Consider the following 14,773-nt stretch of genomic DNA (forward strand, 5'->3'; position numbering starts at 1 on the left):
TCGCTTAGAAATCGAGCCCTAAAGAGGCGAATAATTCAAGCGGAAAGTCCCCTCCGAAGTGCAACTCCGACTATTACCAAACCCTTGACCGTTTTCTTCTGTAGTTGAGTGGATTTTCTGTATGGATTTACCACGCGAACTTTTTACATCCATTCGGGGCAAGGTCCGAGAAGCCAGCAGTGAGGTGACTACTAACTCGGAGAGGCAAGCTCGAGGTGTCGAGATCCTTTCAAACATCTGTGGAGCCGCCCATCTATTTTTGATTGTTATGAGAAATGGAAATGGCCTGGACAATGAATGTAACCCAGCCTAGTGGTATTAGTTGACTTGTCTCCTCCCGTCCACGGTCCGGCCATTGAACGGGCCTGTGTCTGACCCGAAAGTGGGGTCCATCGGGCCCGATGTCTCGGGTGACTGCGAGTCGGATGAAGCGAGCCGCCGGTTGTGATATCATCAACGGCTGCCATATATCAGCCTGAATGGACTGAACGGGACTTTATTCGAGCTGAGTTTGGTCTAAACCTCTCAAGTACACAAACTTAGATCTAACATCGAGTCACGATCTTCGGAACCATGGGAGTAGACTAAGACGATGCAAGTTGTGAGCAACCCAGATTGCACGGCAGCCTCGGTGAAGTCTGAGGCATGGAATCCATGATTGAATAAGCTGCTTCTTTTCTTTTCCTTTTTGTGATTCATCGCATGTTTATCTTCAGTCCATCCGCTTGGGCCTTGTCAGAGCTGCTCTGCCGGCACCCAGCAGCTGAACTCATTCTGACCGAACGAGGCAGACCGCTACACCAAGCCAATACTGTTCTGTTCAACTCTCAAGATCATCCATGATGACATCGAATGCTTCGAACTCGGGCTCGGCATGTTTCTCGGCCAATGTGGGAGCCGAAACGGTACACTTGTTTTCTGCTGTGGCCGGGAAACCCTCACAGAGATGGGTTTATCTCCTCGGTGGCCGCGCACTGCGAGGTGGTCACGACAACCGCCCGGCTCCCTCAGATTGCAGCAAACTTACCACCTGTCTGACCTGATGACACTGAGATCGGCGGGGTTACTGGGAGAATCGTCCGGGCTGGCACAAGACGCGCCCCAATGAATATTGGATGCTGTCGACCTGACAACAGAAGACTCAACAATCCTGCCTATAGACTACTATATAAGGTTCTGAGAGGAAGCTGTAGTCAGAAGAGATTCGTCTCTATTGGTCTTGCATGAACAAATTTAACGAACGATGTCAGAAGCACTGTTTACCGATTACGAAGGCCGGACCTTCAGTCGCTCCATCTTATTTCTGACCATCTACGCCTACGTTTCTCTGGGCCTACTGATGCTCGTCGCACAAAGGCTTGCCCGGCCAGGGAGGTTCACAAAGATCCCCTCTCGTCAGCCAGTAAGGTCGACCAGGTCTGGCAGAGGACTAGGCGAAAATGCCCTTCTTCCATCCAAAGCTTCACCTTCGCAACAAAGAGTTCCGTGTAAGTCGTTAACGCTGTCGCTGTCGCTATGAGGCTATCGACCTGTCGACTAGGCTGACTTCCGTGATGTCACACACAGTCGGTAAACAGCTCTAGAGTTACTTCAGACATAGCTGTTCTACTCAATTCTGGAGACACCGGACTGGAAAGTCACCAGCACCCCGATCCATACAACGCTACGAGGCAAGCGTCACCGGGAAGAACATTCGATACATCATCGTTCATCTTTGCTCTGGCATCTTCATGAGAGAAGATTCTTGTTTGAAGCCTGAAGGACTCTCCATTATCGCAGCGAATGCATCACTGCCGACAGCTCTGACAACACGACGTCGATAGACAGGATGTTGACCACACCGTGCCGACCCCACACATGCAGCATCAATGCAGAAAATCGAAAATAATCGACCTCCGAAAGCAGCCGATTGGCCTCAAGTGGTTCCTAAGAGCCAGAGATATCATGCTGCAGCGCATCATGGCTGACAGACATGATCCTGAAGACCCTTCTTGGCAGGCATCTGGACTCAGAGGCAAGTCGGCCGATCAGAATCAAGACACTAACGTTGAACACAACCGAAGCCACTTCCCCGTAGATTTCTCCGCTGCTGGAGAGGTTGAGATTTCACTATACTACTCTCTGCTCGAAGTTGAGTATAAGGCGAGGAAGCAGGCTGAATGAAGGACGCGGGCTACGGGTCACAGGCGTTTACTTTGTTCTGGTGTCTCATATAACGGGAAAACCCCTCATGGGAGGAGGCAGAAAAACGATAATGTCTACAAGAATAGTCCAGATTGGGTGCGATGTCGTCGTGAATCTTTACTTTGCTTGAGTCTATGCTTGAGTCTCGGTCTGATCGTTGTGACCAAGACAGAAAAGTCGAAATTCTCCAACTCCAAGTCAGCTCAGCGCCGTTAAACTTTGAGACGGTTGAGGCTTGCAAAATTTCGAAACGAACAACAGCAACAACAATGGTAAACAAGCAAGGATACCGACAAAGCAAGGCAATGAACACTTTCAAACATGTCAACATGGCAAAATGACAAAAGAGAATTTTCCCAGGTGGAATTCAACCACTGCTTCTCCCCGAGGTGGGCTCGAACCACCAACCTCCAGATTAACAGTCTGACGCGCTAGCCAATTGTGCCATCGGGGATTAGCTCGAACTGAGCTGTTGGGCTGTTGTTGCAGGGAGCGGCGAGTTGAGTGCTTAACTTGGTCTTCTCCAAGGCGAGCCAGTTGTGCGTTGTTTCAAGCCCTAGAGGGCGGGTCTGAGATGCGCGGATCTTCGAGGAATCGGTGTCATGGTGCGAAGGGGCCGGGAATGGTGATTGGTGGTGACTCAATTTGTTGACCCACGTGGTGGGTGAGATTCACGCAGGTGCATGGTGGCTCGAACGGGCTCGGTTTGGGGAACGAATCCGACTTTGTGTTCTAAGAGCATGGTCGGATTGTCAAAGAGATGTATTCAGAAAGAGTATGAGTAAATACGGCCACAATATTTGGTATTCTTCCAACTCTCGGGGATCGAATTGCTGAGGGGCATAGAATGAACGAACGAGGTGTGGTTCCCCAAACTTTCATCTTGTCTTATTGTAAGTTGCAGTGTGGACAGCTAATGCTGGCTCTTCATTGGGGGAAGTTTATTGATTTACTTTACAGGGTGTCATGTCTCACGGTGAGCTTCATGAGATTCATGAAAAACACATTATTGCTATATGCAATAAATAGACTCTTAGAGTACAGAAATGTCCTTAGGAAGTAAGTTTATAACTGCTAAGACCTCAATGGTCTTGCGACAATCTGTCTTGTCAATTAAAGGCAAAAACGCTTGTGAGCTTCAGGCGCACTTGAGGCATGCAAGCCACACCAAAACGCCCGTCTCAACATCACCACCATACCAAGAGGCAGTCCCCATGGTATAAAATCCAAAACCACACACTCAATCCCCACATCTTACGAGTAGTCACTTCACTGTAAAGGCTGCGAGCGTCTAACCGATGCACTCAGTGGACCAAAGCCCCCAATTTTCTCGCAAACCACCACCACCCTTGTCCTCAAGGTGGGGGGCAATCTCATGATGTCCTTCCTTTAGGGCTTCAAGCCCAGATGTTTGCAACAAATCAGCTGGTCGGTTAGCTCAGTTGGTTAGAGCGTGGTACTAATATCTCATCAGAGATGTCGAGTAATGCCAAGGCCGGGAGTTCAAGCCTCCCACTGATCATTAGCTTTTGCCCCTGATGACGAGAACCTCGAGAGATACTCTTTTTGTGTCACTGGTGACTGCCCACTCGTTTCCTGTTGTGGGCGAAGGTGTATGTGCGGCCAGTGCTTATGCAACCTTGTCGGGCGGACGTGACTGAGCAGATAACAAGGCTGAAGAGTTGACTCACGCGAAGGACTCAGGGACCGGGCCGTGGCTGAAGGTGAGCAATCAGGGACAGATGAGCTTCGCTTTGTATCAGACTTCGAAGCCCCGCCTACGGAGGTTTATGACTAGCCATCTAGAGGATGCTGGAGAAGTGATATGAGATAGCAGCCGGGCTTAAGACAGGTGCCAGAACTTGAACGGCATAAAGACAGGAGGTCGGATTGAAGTGAGTAAACTTGAACGTGTAGGGAATGGTCTCGACCGATGCACTCTTTAGTTGACCGGTGAGGTGGAATGCGCGCAAAGAAGGTCTTGGGGTAAGATGACACTTTGCGACTGATTCCGAGTGAGTACGCGGCAGGAGAGCGAGGCCGAGGAAGCTGGCCCGCGAGGTTTCAGTGAGCATAGAACACCATGTAGACACGACCGGCATCGAGGGGGTTCATGGACACGTAGGGATATTGTTGAATGTCATCGTTGGAGAACCATCATAACCTTGCGTGATGGACACAACCGTTCCCAGCCATACCATAGAGTGCAACGAAAGGAGGATTAGAAGGAAGTGAAATTAAAAAGAAACACGGCACACGCATAGCTCGAGCCCAGAACGCCGTGTCATGAAGTTTCAATGTTTCATTTGCCTGCCTGACCCTTTACAAACCAAGCCAAGCAGCGATACCGCGAGGCATGCCATGCAATGTGCATCGACCCGGAAATCGAATGCTCTCTCTGGCCGTCCATCCCTTTTCGAAAGTCTTTATTTCCTTTGAAAGACGAACGAGAAAGGGAGAGGAACGGAACCAGATCCTTTTGATCCACGTTTGACTCCCCCGTAAAACAGTAACTGCCAAATTTTTCGCGGGAAACACCAAAAGCTGACCGGACCCGGGAAACCACGACAGTTTCCTTCCCAAGGTTTTTTGTTGACTGCCGCACAAATTCCCCCAAATTCCCCAGGCTGTTCCACACCTTCTCCCAGAAAACAGAAAGAGTACCGTTTAACGGTAAGACTTCTGGAATCTGGAGCGGGCACCCTTACCACCGAACTTCTTGGGCTCGCACCGGCGGTTGTCGGCGACGAGGAGGGTACGGTCGAACTGGACGAGGGCCTGCTTGAGCATGTTCTTGGAGTGCTCGTCGACGAACTTCTGGTAGTAGGCAACGACGGACTTGGCAATGGCCTGACGGATGGCGTAGATCTGGGAAGTGTGACCACCACCGGTGACGCGGACGCGGATGTCGATGTTGGCGAACTTGTCGAGGCCAAGGACGAGGAGGGGCTCGTAGACCTGTGGTGCGGGAGACGGGTTAGTTTCTTGCTCGTTCGGGCTCATGAGATTTTGATATTGCGAGTTTCTCGTTTAGACCCTGGTCGCTTGTCTTCCTCGAACCGATTTCGCGAATTGGCAAGCAAAGGGTGAGCGCCACGTTGCGCACAACTCTTCGCATCCGTAAACAGAGCGTAGCATCGCAGCGCTCGCCCTATGCGTCCCTTCCCTCAATGCCGTGGGTTCTATTCCAGATTTCCATCTCTTGCCGACCAAGTCTCTATCGGAGTTTCGCGCGGGATAAATAATCGTACCTTGAAGCGGAGGATCTCAGGCTGGACAAGCGAGAGGGGCTTGCCGTTGACCTTGACGAGGCCCTTGCCAGCCTAATCGCAAAACACAGTCAGCCTTCCATATTTTCCAAGTATCCAAAACATCGTCGCCCCTCCTTCGCCAAATCTTCAATCGGAGCTAGTCTCTTGCTTCGGGGAGGAGGAATTTATCGTTATCGTACCTTGCACTGGGCAACGGCGGTGGCGGTTCTCTTCTTGCCGAAGCACTGGACGGTCTGGGTGGACGACATGGTTGCTGCGGGATGGAGGGGGGACTGTTAGGAAATTCGCAACGCGATCGTGAGGCAGGCGTCTATGGTGCTTTGGGAGACAGACTCAGACCGAAATTTTGCGAGTTGGATTTCAGTAAGGGTTGTGCCCTTTCTGCTGGGGGTTTGGGCCCGTTTAGTGGCTGGTGCGACCGATGATTCTCCGGGTGGGGAGGGTGAAGCACGTGATGTGGAATTGGTACTCGATTGTGGAAGTCGCTTAGTGTGGGCCCTCTGTGGCACAGCCGAGCCCGCGGGCAGCTTTGGGATCAAAACGGAATAGTGGAGAACCTACTCAGAGATTATGTCATCTTTCGAGATTGAGAGCGGAGTGTCCGCCGGGAAACCGCATGTCACTCATCGGCTTCGATAACCTTCCGATACGGGCATCCACCAAGACCACCGAACGCCCCTCTATTCGCAACCTCCACCTTCTTCCGCGACGACAGTGACATATCCCCGGCCGAACGTCATCCTCCACCACCCTCCTACACATACGAACATCCTGCACACTACAATCCGACAGACGAACACCGCAAAAGGATGTCGCGCAAGGGCGTCGGCCTTGCGGCCTTCGACCGCTCCCGCATCACATCGGCGCAGTACGCATCCCACGGCTCCAACCTCCGCACCAGCAACTCCCAAGCCCTCGAAACCCAGCTCTCCGTCTTTCGCTCCCTCCTCCAACAGTTCGCGCAGACCCACGCAAAAGATATCCGCTCAGATCCGTCCTTCCGCGCCCAGTTCGCCCGCATGTGTTCCGCCATCGGCGTCGACCCGCTCGCGTCCTCTTCATCGTCCTCGGGCGGGGGTGGGTCGTCGTCAATATGGGCGCAGCTGCTCGGTCGGTCAGTCAATGACTTCTACTTTGAGCTGGCGGTGCGCGTGGTGGAGGTTTGCAGCGCGACGCGTGACGAGAACGGCGGGTTGATTGGCGTCCGTGAGGTTCGGGAGCGCATCATGAAGGGCCGCATGGAGGGCGCGAGCGAGGTGACGGAGGACGACGTGCTGAGAGCCGTCGGTACCTTGAAGCCGTTGGGTAGCTCGCATAGCGTCATCAAGGTCGGGAGCAAGTCGTACATTCGGAGTGTACCCAAGGAGCTCAATACGGACCAGAGCGCGGTGTTGGAGGCCGTGCAGGTGCTGGGATACGTGAGCATCTCAATGCTAATGGTTAATCTTCGATGGCCGAGGGCACGAGCCCAGACTGCCTTGGAGGATCTTCTTGGCGAGGGTATGTTGTGGGTGGACAAGCAGTGTCCCGAATGGGAGTACTGGAGTCCTGGCTTCATGGTCGACACCGGCGAGGCGACGGCAGGGGAGTGATGAAGGCGATCCCTCGGTAAAGGAACACAGACACCTACAGGAAAACGATTCACTCCAATATGAGCAACGCAGGCGGTGCCCACTACCTATGGAGGTAGAAAGGGAAAAAGAAAAAAAAAGAGTTCACCACCGGTGTGGCTACATCTCTTGGTGCTCATGCTGGGATTCGAACTCGGGTACTCGCTAAGCCTGTCGTCGAGTAGGCTGGTTGGCGTACAATTGAAAGTTGACCTTAAACCACTCCACCACCCAGCCAGTTTGACCTGACCCGTCGACCTAGACGGGCGCCTCCTGGCTGGTGACAGGAACGGAATTGGCGGGGCCTATAAGGGCTTCTGTTGTGGCGTCGAGGTATCGGATGAAGGGTAACTCAGGTTGCTCCCAAGCAAGTATACGTCTCGAATACGCAAGTCAGTCATGGGCAATCATATTCAGAGACCATTACAAAGTGAGGCAATCCATCACTAGAACGTGTGATACAGGGTCAACTCGTATCATGCAGCATAAAGATAGACCTGGGAAGATGGGCCTCGGACAGAAATACCAAGCATACTGAACTTAAAAAATCCAAGCGCATTTGAACCTATCTACCGACACATGGGACATATAACATGATAGCAACATTTGAAGCAAGCAAATTGTACAGGGATATTCGACGGTCGTTTGCGGTCCATCCAAGCCGCTTGCTCCCAGCTCGCGTATCTTCACACTGCCTCCACGCCCCTCAACTCCAGAGATCCGCCCCAAAGGACTGATATCGTTTTCGTATTAGATGTTACCAGATTTCTCATCAAGTGGGCGTTATTTTGCTGTCATCTCTCAACCATCTCACCATAGAAGAGTCATTTAGTAAGGGGGGTTAGGACCTCCCATCGGGCCAGGGTAGTCCTTGGGGCCGGGGTAGTCTTCAGGGCGACCTCCCATGGAGGGGGAGCGGCCGTCACCGAAGTGCTTCTTGCGCAGGGCAGCAAGACGCTTCTTCTTGGTGATGGTGTTGATGTAGGTGCCGATGATGAAGGACACCAGGTTGAAGAAGGGCACCCAGAGTTGATCAGGGAGGAACTTCTGGGCGAAGGCCAAGCACAGCGGGGAAGTGACCCAGCTGACCTTCATGACCTTCCAGAAGCCAACCTTGACGGTCGCGCGGACCTGGTGGTAGGTCTTGGCACCGGCAATGAGGGCCATCGCGGTAAGGTAGATGGAATTTTGAATGGGCGCAATCTGCAGATGATGGGTCAGCACGCACATTATAGACGGCTCTCGCTAAGTCATGCCACTCACAATCAAGTTGCTGACGATAATCTGCAGGATCTTGGCGCGCAAGCTGGTGCGGCCAGCAAAGGTCTTCTGCAGGGCCCAGATGAGGAAGTGGCCGAGGGGCGCGCTGACGAGGGCGCCGTAGGCGGCCATCTTGGGTACACGCGAGGTGAAGTAGTTGCCATGCTTGTTGCGGTCCTTGGCGAGGAAAGATGCGATCAGCTCCTGAGCACCGGCGAGAGTTCCAGCAGTGAGCATCTTGGTGCGCAGAGGGTTCTGCTCGAGCTGCTTGATGTAGGCCTGGGTTGCACAGCGTCAGCATTTCGGCCTGGCATATCCATACTCCCGACCATGGTGCAGCGAGCGATTCTATCGTATCGCCCACACATGACGGAACGGAGTGGAGGTATTAGAGGACGAACCGCAAGATAGCCCTTGGATCCCGCATTTTTCTTGCCGCCGGTGATGGCGGTGCCGATGGCCTCGGAGATGGGGTGCTTGCCGCTGGTACCGGGCAGAGGTTCACCGATGAGGCCCTTCTTGACCTCCTCGACACCCTTCTTTATCGTGTCCTTCTCGAACTTGACCGACATGGTGGGCTAAAGTTTCCGGGGTATCGCTAACGTAATCGAGAAAATCGCGGGGGAAACTGCGGTGAAGGGAGGAGTATCAGCTTGGGAGGCCCGTCTTTGAGGGTGTTTGCGATGGGTTTTCCGGGGGGTGTTCGTCAATTGGAATTGCGGCTCCAGAGTGGGAGGGAGTGGCAGCGCTGGGGGCCAATGATTTGTTTACCGCGTCGCTCTGCCGACCGACCCAGGTGCGATTGGTTGATAGCGCGCGACTGGAGCTTGGCTCGCTGGAGACCCTCAATTCACAATTGACACGAACGAGACGAGAAGAGGTGAAGAAATCAGGGCAACATACCAACTTCACTTCGAGATCGCAGGACGTGAAGAGAGCGTCTGAGCCGTCGTTAGGAGGGGAGGTTGGGCGGCAGCGATAGAGAGAGAGGGAACGACGGAGTGGGTTGTTGATGTGTGGTCGAGTGGTCGAGGAGGTTGACACAGCTGGGGCCTTGGGGGCGTACGGATACGACCTGGGCACGGCAGACTTCCACTAGAGGCAGACAAGCACGACAAGACAGGCCTCGGGCTGGGGGGGAAATTGACTGAATTGATGGGGGTGGTGCCGACGCTGGACCAGAGCTTCGCTGCTGCGAAATGCTCATTCGTCCTCCTCCGAGCAACACAACCGGGATGTTGCATGACGGGCTAGAGCTGGACGGAGCTGCAGGGGTGTATCCAAGAAGAGTGTCCCATTGGCTGCTCTCTACCAATGGCCCGAGGTCTGTTTTTTTTTTCACCTTGGTCCATGAGTTCTGAGAGGAGGGGGAGGGACGGCAGCGGCCCAGAGAATGACGGGCGGCACCGAATAGACAGATGCACGTCGCACGCCAGCTCATCCCCTCTCATGCACTCACGCACTTTACGCTAATTATTACCTTATCCCAATCGAGTGGGAGGAAGTCCAACTCTGTTTGTCTGTGTGCACCTGCCGACCATCTTACCGCAATGCCGGGTTGACCCCGTCCAGTCGTCCCCTCACTTCAGCTAGTTTAATGACGAAGCTTCATGCTCTGCCCTCCCGGGTCGTCCGAAGATCATCCAAACGACTTTTCTTCTGATCCCGGTGCCAGGCTTTGCATCTCAGAGTCTGGATATAGTGTGTTTACAGCATCCGGCAACTAGGTTTCGTCAAACATCCTCGGCCTGTGCCGGGATTATCAGATGAGCCATGTCAAGCTGTATTTATCTATTCAACCACGCTTTACCTCCCAGGCCCTACTTACCTCAATTCAAGACGGACCTTGCGTATAAAGAAGTAGGGGCCGTTTCATGACTGTCGACTGAATCCTGTACAGCCAGAAACGGTTCTTGCTCACTTGTGCTCATGATCGACATGGAATCGGCATGGTCATGAGTACGCACTAACGCATCCAATGTCAAAAAAGTACAGTGAGAATGCAGATCGATTATTTCAATCATAGGTCTAGTCACCGCGTACTCATTTAGTCGACGTGTGTGTCCGACCTTCATCCTCAACCACGTGCCAGAATGTCGGCGTTGAGTTCATGATGCCGTTGATTTCAAACTTGGTCTTGACGTTTCCATCTTGCTAGTTGTGAGAGGCGTCAACTAGAAAATAGAATCATTCGAAACGAAAATATGTGTCGCTTAGTGACCGTTGTTCAATTTGATGTCTTTGTCATCCAAGACACGGGACAACTAAACATATTACATCTTATTAAAGAACAGCTTTGACAAAGCTCATTGAACAACCGAACTACAATGTAAAGGAGTATGTCATAAGGCAAGACAACACAATCGTCTCACATCTCAAGATAGACATAGGCTTTATAACAGTCAGGGCCTCAGAAACACAATTCTCTGAACACGACCTTAGGCACTTTTGATAATGAAGCAGTAGAACTTGAAGTGAAGCGTCTGCCTTACCTTGTGTATACCTCGTCGAACACTCAGGATTACATTTTAATTGGCTCTTCTTTCATCTCATGCATCTCATGGTGGAGGTCGAGATGAAAGGTAGGTGAGTGAGTCGGGCGCTCCTTCCCACCATGAGCAACAGCTGTACCTGCCTCTCAAGTGCAATCACCAATATGGGCCCCCTCCTCCAAGTTCCTCAACATACAGTACTGAGCAAAAGTCACCTCCTACTACACCTTGCTCCATGACCACCGCACCTAGGAGTATCATCTAAACACCCATCCCCATCATCGGGCGGCTATCTCCTCGAGAATTGTGTGCCGCAACTTGGGCTGTCCGATATCAATATGGCACCCCAGCCGACACACCGCCTGGCGCGTTCCTACGGCGCTTGCACACACGTCACAATGGTTCGAGTGTACAGCTACATCCTCAGATGCGATTCATGCGGTAATTACGGGCACTTCGGATGGCTGTACCGGTGTAGCCAGGACCAGGAGGAAATCTTGCGCAATTGTATCTCCAATGGCGAAGAGGTTAGCTCATGCAGCATCACGATACGAACATAGTACTGACACTCCAGGTCACTTTTGACGATATCGGTAGGCATCTGATTACTGCCGTTCAGCCAAGGAACCGCGGTCCGGAGAAACGATCAGGGAATGCTGCCAGCTTTCTCGAGGAGATGCCCCCGAGGGATATCACGACCACCTACACGACTGATCAACTTATGACTATCTTCAATCAACGGAAACACGTACGTTAATCCAACACAAAATGCCTTATGCATTTGCTGATGCGTTTATTACCATCTAGCTTGGAGACGTCCTTCGTCGAGAATCTTTCCGAGCGAAGCCGGCACCTAATCAAGGCCACGATGGCACACATTCGTCCAGCACCTACGACCTGGACGACATTCTAGAGACCAACATGTCCGCTCCTTGGGTACCCAAGTCCAAAGATGAGTGTCAGTACAAGATCTGCTCGTACTGTCGCCCCGGCGGAGCAGACCGAGCGTTTATCAGTCTGGATGGTATCGCTAAGGGCAACATTCCTGCCACCGCAGCCACCGGCTACGGCTTCCACCTCTTTCGCGAAAGACCTGTGTGTAATTCTCAGTTGCTTGCCAACATTGGTCTTCGATCATCTTCAGGGGTGAGTGAATTTTCCTTGCTGCCGGCGAGGACCACCGTTCAACCGTTTTATGGACAATTCCTGACATTCTTTTCAGGCCTTGACCGGATCCTCTGCATCATCTTCAGATACCGGCAGATACATCAGCGATGCGCAGCTAGCGAGCCACTTGGCAGCGCAGCTCAATATCAACGGTCCTTCGTCACTCGAACCGCGACCAGTGACCCCTTATACTCTTCTTGTCCCACACGCCAATCTACCTCGATCCCCAGGGACCCCGAACCTCGCCGCCCAAGTCGAGAAGCCTTCCGAACCAAATGAAGACGACGCTTCGTGGCTGGACACAACGACTTCAACCACTACAAGTCTTCCGGCCGGTGTAAGTAGCCATCTTGGCGACGATGCCACGGAGATGGAGGCACAGGAGGAAGAACAGGGAAATTTCCTCGCACAGCCTCTCACTGTCCTGAACGGTGTGGCCGTCTTGGAAGAAAGCGTGGAGATGCATCAGCCGGATTTGATCACTCAGGTTTGAGAAGTCGACATGGCAAGGAGAGTAGCGGTGTTGGTTGCTCAGGCGTTGGATTGCACAAAAGGATTCCCCGGTTGCGAACAGGAATTGCCGATATTGCTTTCTGGTACGGCATATACCCCAATAGAGAGGTGGGCAGTAGACAAGTGTAGGACAAGCGAAGCTTGCCAAGGCTCTGTTAATCAATGAAAATCATCCATCATAACTACATTTCATGAGCTCTATCCCCATTCCCATCACACGCAAAACAAGTCTCATCAATTCTTGGTGCTCTCCAGCACAGCCTTCATCATGGCATTACCCACAGCCACGGCATCCTTGAACCGAGGCTGGAAGAACTGCTGCGTCGTCTCGAACCGGTTCTTCCACGTCTCAAAGTGACCCAGCGAAACGCACTCGGCCCACCCCCTCGCCGCGAACGTGAACTCGAGATCGTCGGAGCGGTACGTGTGGTCCTCCACCGCCGTCCGCAGCGCGTCGTCGAGCAGCTCGCGGCTGCGGAATAGGTGCTCCGCGACGCCGAGCCACAGCCGGAACAGCGGTGTCGAGCAAATCATGTGGTCGTAGGGAACGATGCCGAGCTGCGCCCAGCAGTCCACCATGGCCAGCAGGCTGAGGTGGTTGTTTGCGCGCTGCGGCTCCGTCTGGTCCTCCTTTTTCCCGAGGGAGAAGCGCTCGAGGAGGTCCGGGTTCAGCAGGGGCCGGTCAGCCCACTTGGGGCTGCCGTCGTGGCCAAACACCTTTTCCTTTGCGGCGAGGACGCGGGCGCGGAGGGCGACGGCGTTGCCTTCGAGCATGAGCTTGTACAGGTCCGTGACGGAGCGGGCGAATTGGGAGATTTGCTTGCGGGCCTCGGGGTTGAGGATCGCGAGGCCGGCGTAGACGTGCCACTTTTGGGAGTAGATGCGCAGCATAATGTTGATCTTCACATTCTCCACGCCGCCGACGTAGCGCGACATCTCCCAGGGGAACTGGGTGTTTGCGTGCCAGGCCTTGCCCATGGAGAGGAAGGCGGCGTGGGTGACGGCCTGGGTGTCGGCGGTGATGCGGTCGTGCTCGAGGGCCGTGAGGTGGACGTGCTTGGAGCCGAGGACGGAAAGGACGGTCTCGACTCTCGCGACGGCGACGGCGGAGGCGCGGTGGCCGATGATGACGAGGGGTTGGTTGCGCGGGTCGACGTTGGGGCCGTGGAGGGAGTGGCAGGAGACGATCTCGACGTCGGTGGGGAGGTGACGCTCAAAAGCTGTGATCTCAGGGGCCTTACAGGAGGTTTGGCCGCCGACGATGGCGCCGAGCTTGGTTGCTGGAGGATCATGTTAGACTATGATGAGGCTCTCGTGGGTTGAGAATGGGCTGGGAAGCATGGGCAGAGATGGCAGTGGCAACGGGGGAAAGGTCATACAAGGTCCATACTGGGCGATCACGCGGTCAATGGCGGCAGCTTCAACGCTGTAGATGATGTAGTCGCTGGCGCGGGAGACGTAGTGGCCATTTCGGCAAATTTGTACATTGTTCTATCAAGAAACTGCTCAGCCGGGGTTGAACACCTAGGGGTTCCCACGCTAGAAAGCGTGCGGCAGGGCAGGTCTGGTGGCATTCCCATACATTTCCAGAGAACTCTTCTTTCAGGCTCTCGTACTTTTCTTCCTGGTCACAAGCCATGATCCTGCCGACACCCGGGACGTCAGCCGTCTTCCCTTTTCTTGCAGATCCTCCTCTTTTCTCTCCGACACAGTATAAGCTGAGCGGGTGGTATAGCAAAGATAGGGCATGAAGCTATTGCAGATTCCTGAAAAGCTTGTTAGCTTCGCTGTTCTCTAAGATGCGAGTCATAGAAAAGAACAGAATGATTGTGAAGGTTCAGACAGGTAAAGTTTAAGGTAGCTAGGTGTATCATCATGGAAGGCCCTCAGCGGTACCCAGGGCCAGAATGGTTACCTGAGAATGCCTTGGGCGATACTCTAGCCAAATGCGCTCTTGTCATCATGACCAATGGGGAGATGTGGTGGTGTTGAAGGAGGATGTGAACAGAACGGGAGAAGAAGCTTACCAGAAGAATCGAATAGCGCAGAGACCCAGCCAGGGAATGAACAATTACTCACTTCCATCCAGCGGCAGAAAGCCTCTGCGCGTACATCTTCCCCATGTCTCCCATACCAATCAGGCCAACAACGAAATTTTCCATTCCAGCGGGGATGCCGGCGGCGGCCTGAGGTGAAGGGAGAGCCGAAGAAGATGCCATCGTGCCGTGTGCGGAGCACGCTTTTCCTGTCAGGTTAGAAGATTTTCGTTGCGCAG

General features: G+C 53.3%; 5 protein-coding genes across 5 annotated transcripts; 2 read left to right on the top strand and 3 right to left on the bottom strand.

Moving 5' to 3' along the window:
- Positions 1-4,851: 4,851 nt before the first annotated feature.
- CABS01_09140 (ribosomal protein S9/S16) lies at positions 4,852-5,704 on the bottom strand (the record flags this gene model as incomplete). Its single annotated transcript, XM_060542497.1, has 3 exons — positions 4,852-5,142; positions 5,436-5,507; positions 5,636-5,704. The coding sequence occupies 3 exons, from the start codon at positions 5,702-5,704 to the stop codon at positions 4,852-4,854; spliced, it is 432 nt and encodes a 143-aa protein (XP_060400778.1).
- Positions 5,705-6,265: 561 nt separating this feature from the next.
- CABS01_09141 (EAP30/Vps36 family protein) lies at positions 6,266-7,048 on the top strand (the record flags this gene model as incomplete). The annotated part of the gene is made up of 1 exon (XM_060542498.1): positions 6,266-7,048. The coding sequence occupies one exon, from the start codon at positions 6,266-6,268 to the stop codon at positions 7,046-7,048; it is 783 nt and encodes a 260-aa protein (XP_060400779.1).
- An 846-nt stretch (positions 7,049-7,894) lies between these two features.
- On the bottom strand, positions 7,895-8,898 carry CABS01_09142 (Mpv17/PMP22 family protein; the record flags this gene model as incomplete). Its single annotated transcript, XM_060542499.1, has 3 exons — positions 7,895-8,269; positions 8,330-8,605; positions 8,728-8,898. 3 exons carry the CDS (start codon positions 8,896-8,898, stop codon positions 7,895-7,897), a joined length of 822 nt encoding a protein of 273 aa, XP_060400780.1.
- A 2,258-nt stretch (positions 8,899-11,156) lies between these two features.
- On the top strand, positions 11,157-12,478 carry CABS01_09143 (uncharacterized protein; the record flags this gene model as incomplete). Its single annotated transcript, XM_060542500.1, has 4 exons — positions 11,157-11,345; positions 11,393-11,566; positions 11,626-11,964; positions 12,041-12,478. 4 exons carry the CDS (start codon positions 11,157-11,159, stop codon positions 12,476-12,478), a joined length of 1,140 nt encoding a protein of 379 aa, XP_060400781.1.
- A 254-nt stretch (positions 12,479-12,732) lies between these two features.
- CABS01_09144 (prephenate dehydrogenase) lies at positions 12,733-14,717 on the bottom strand (the record flags this gene model as incomplete). Its single annotated transcript, XM_060542501.1, has 4 exons — positions 12,733-13,778; positions 13,878-13,989; positions 14,081-14,141; positions 14,578-14,717. 4 exons carry the CDS (start codon positions 14,715-14,717, stop codon positions 12,733-12,735), a joined length of 1,359 nt encoding a protein of 452 aa, XP_060400782.1.
- Between the last annotated feature and the right edge of the window lie 56 nt (positions 14,718-14,773).

Source organism: Colletotrichum abscissum, assembly GCF_030869225.1.
Source record: "Colletotrichum abscissum strain IMI 504890 chromosome Unknown Scaffold_21.1, whole genome shotgun sequence".
NCBI classification, from domain to species: Eukaryota; Fungi; Ascomycota; class Sordariomycetes; order Glomerellales; family Glomerellaceae; genus Colletotrichum; species Colletotrichum abscissum.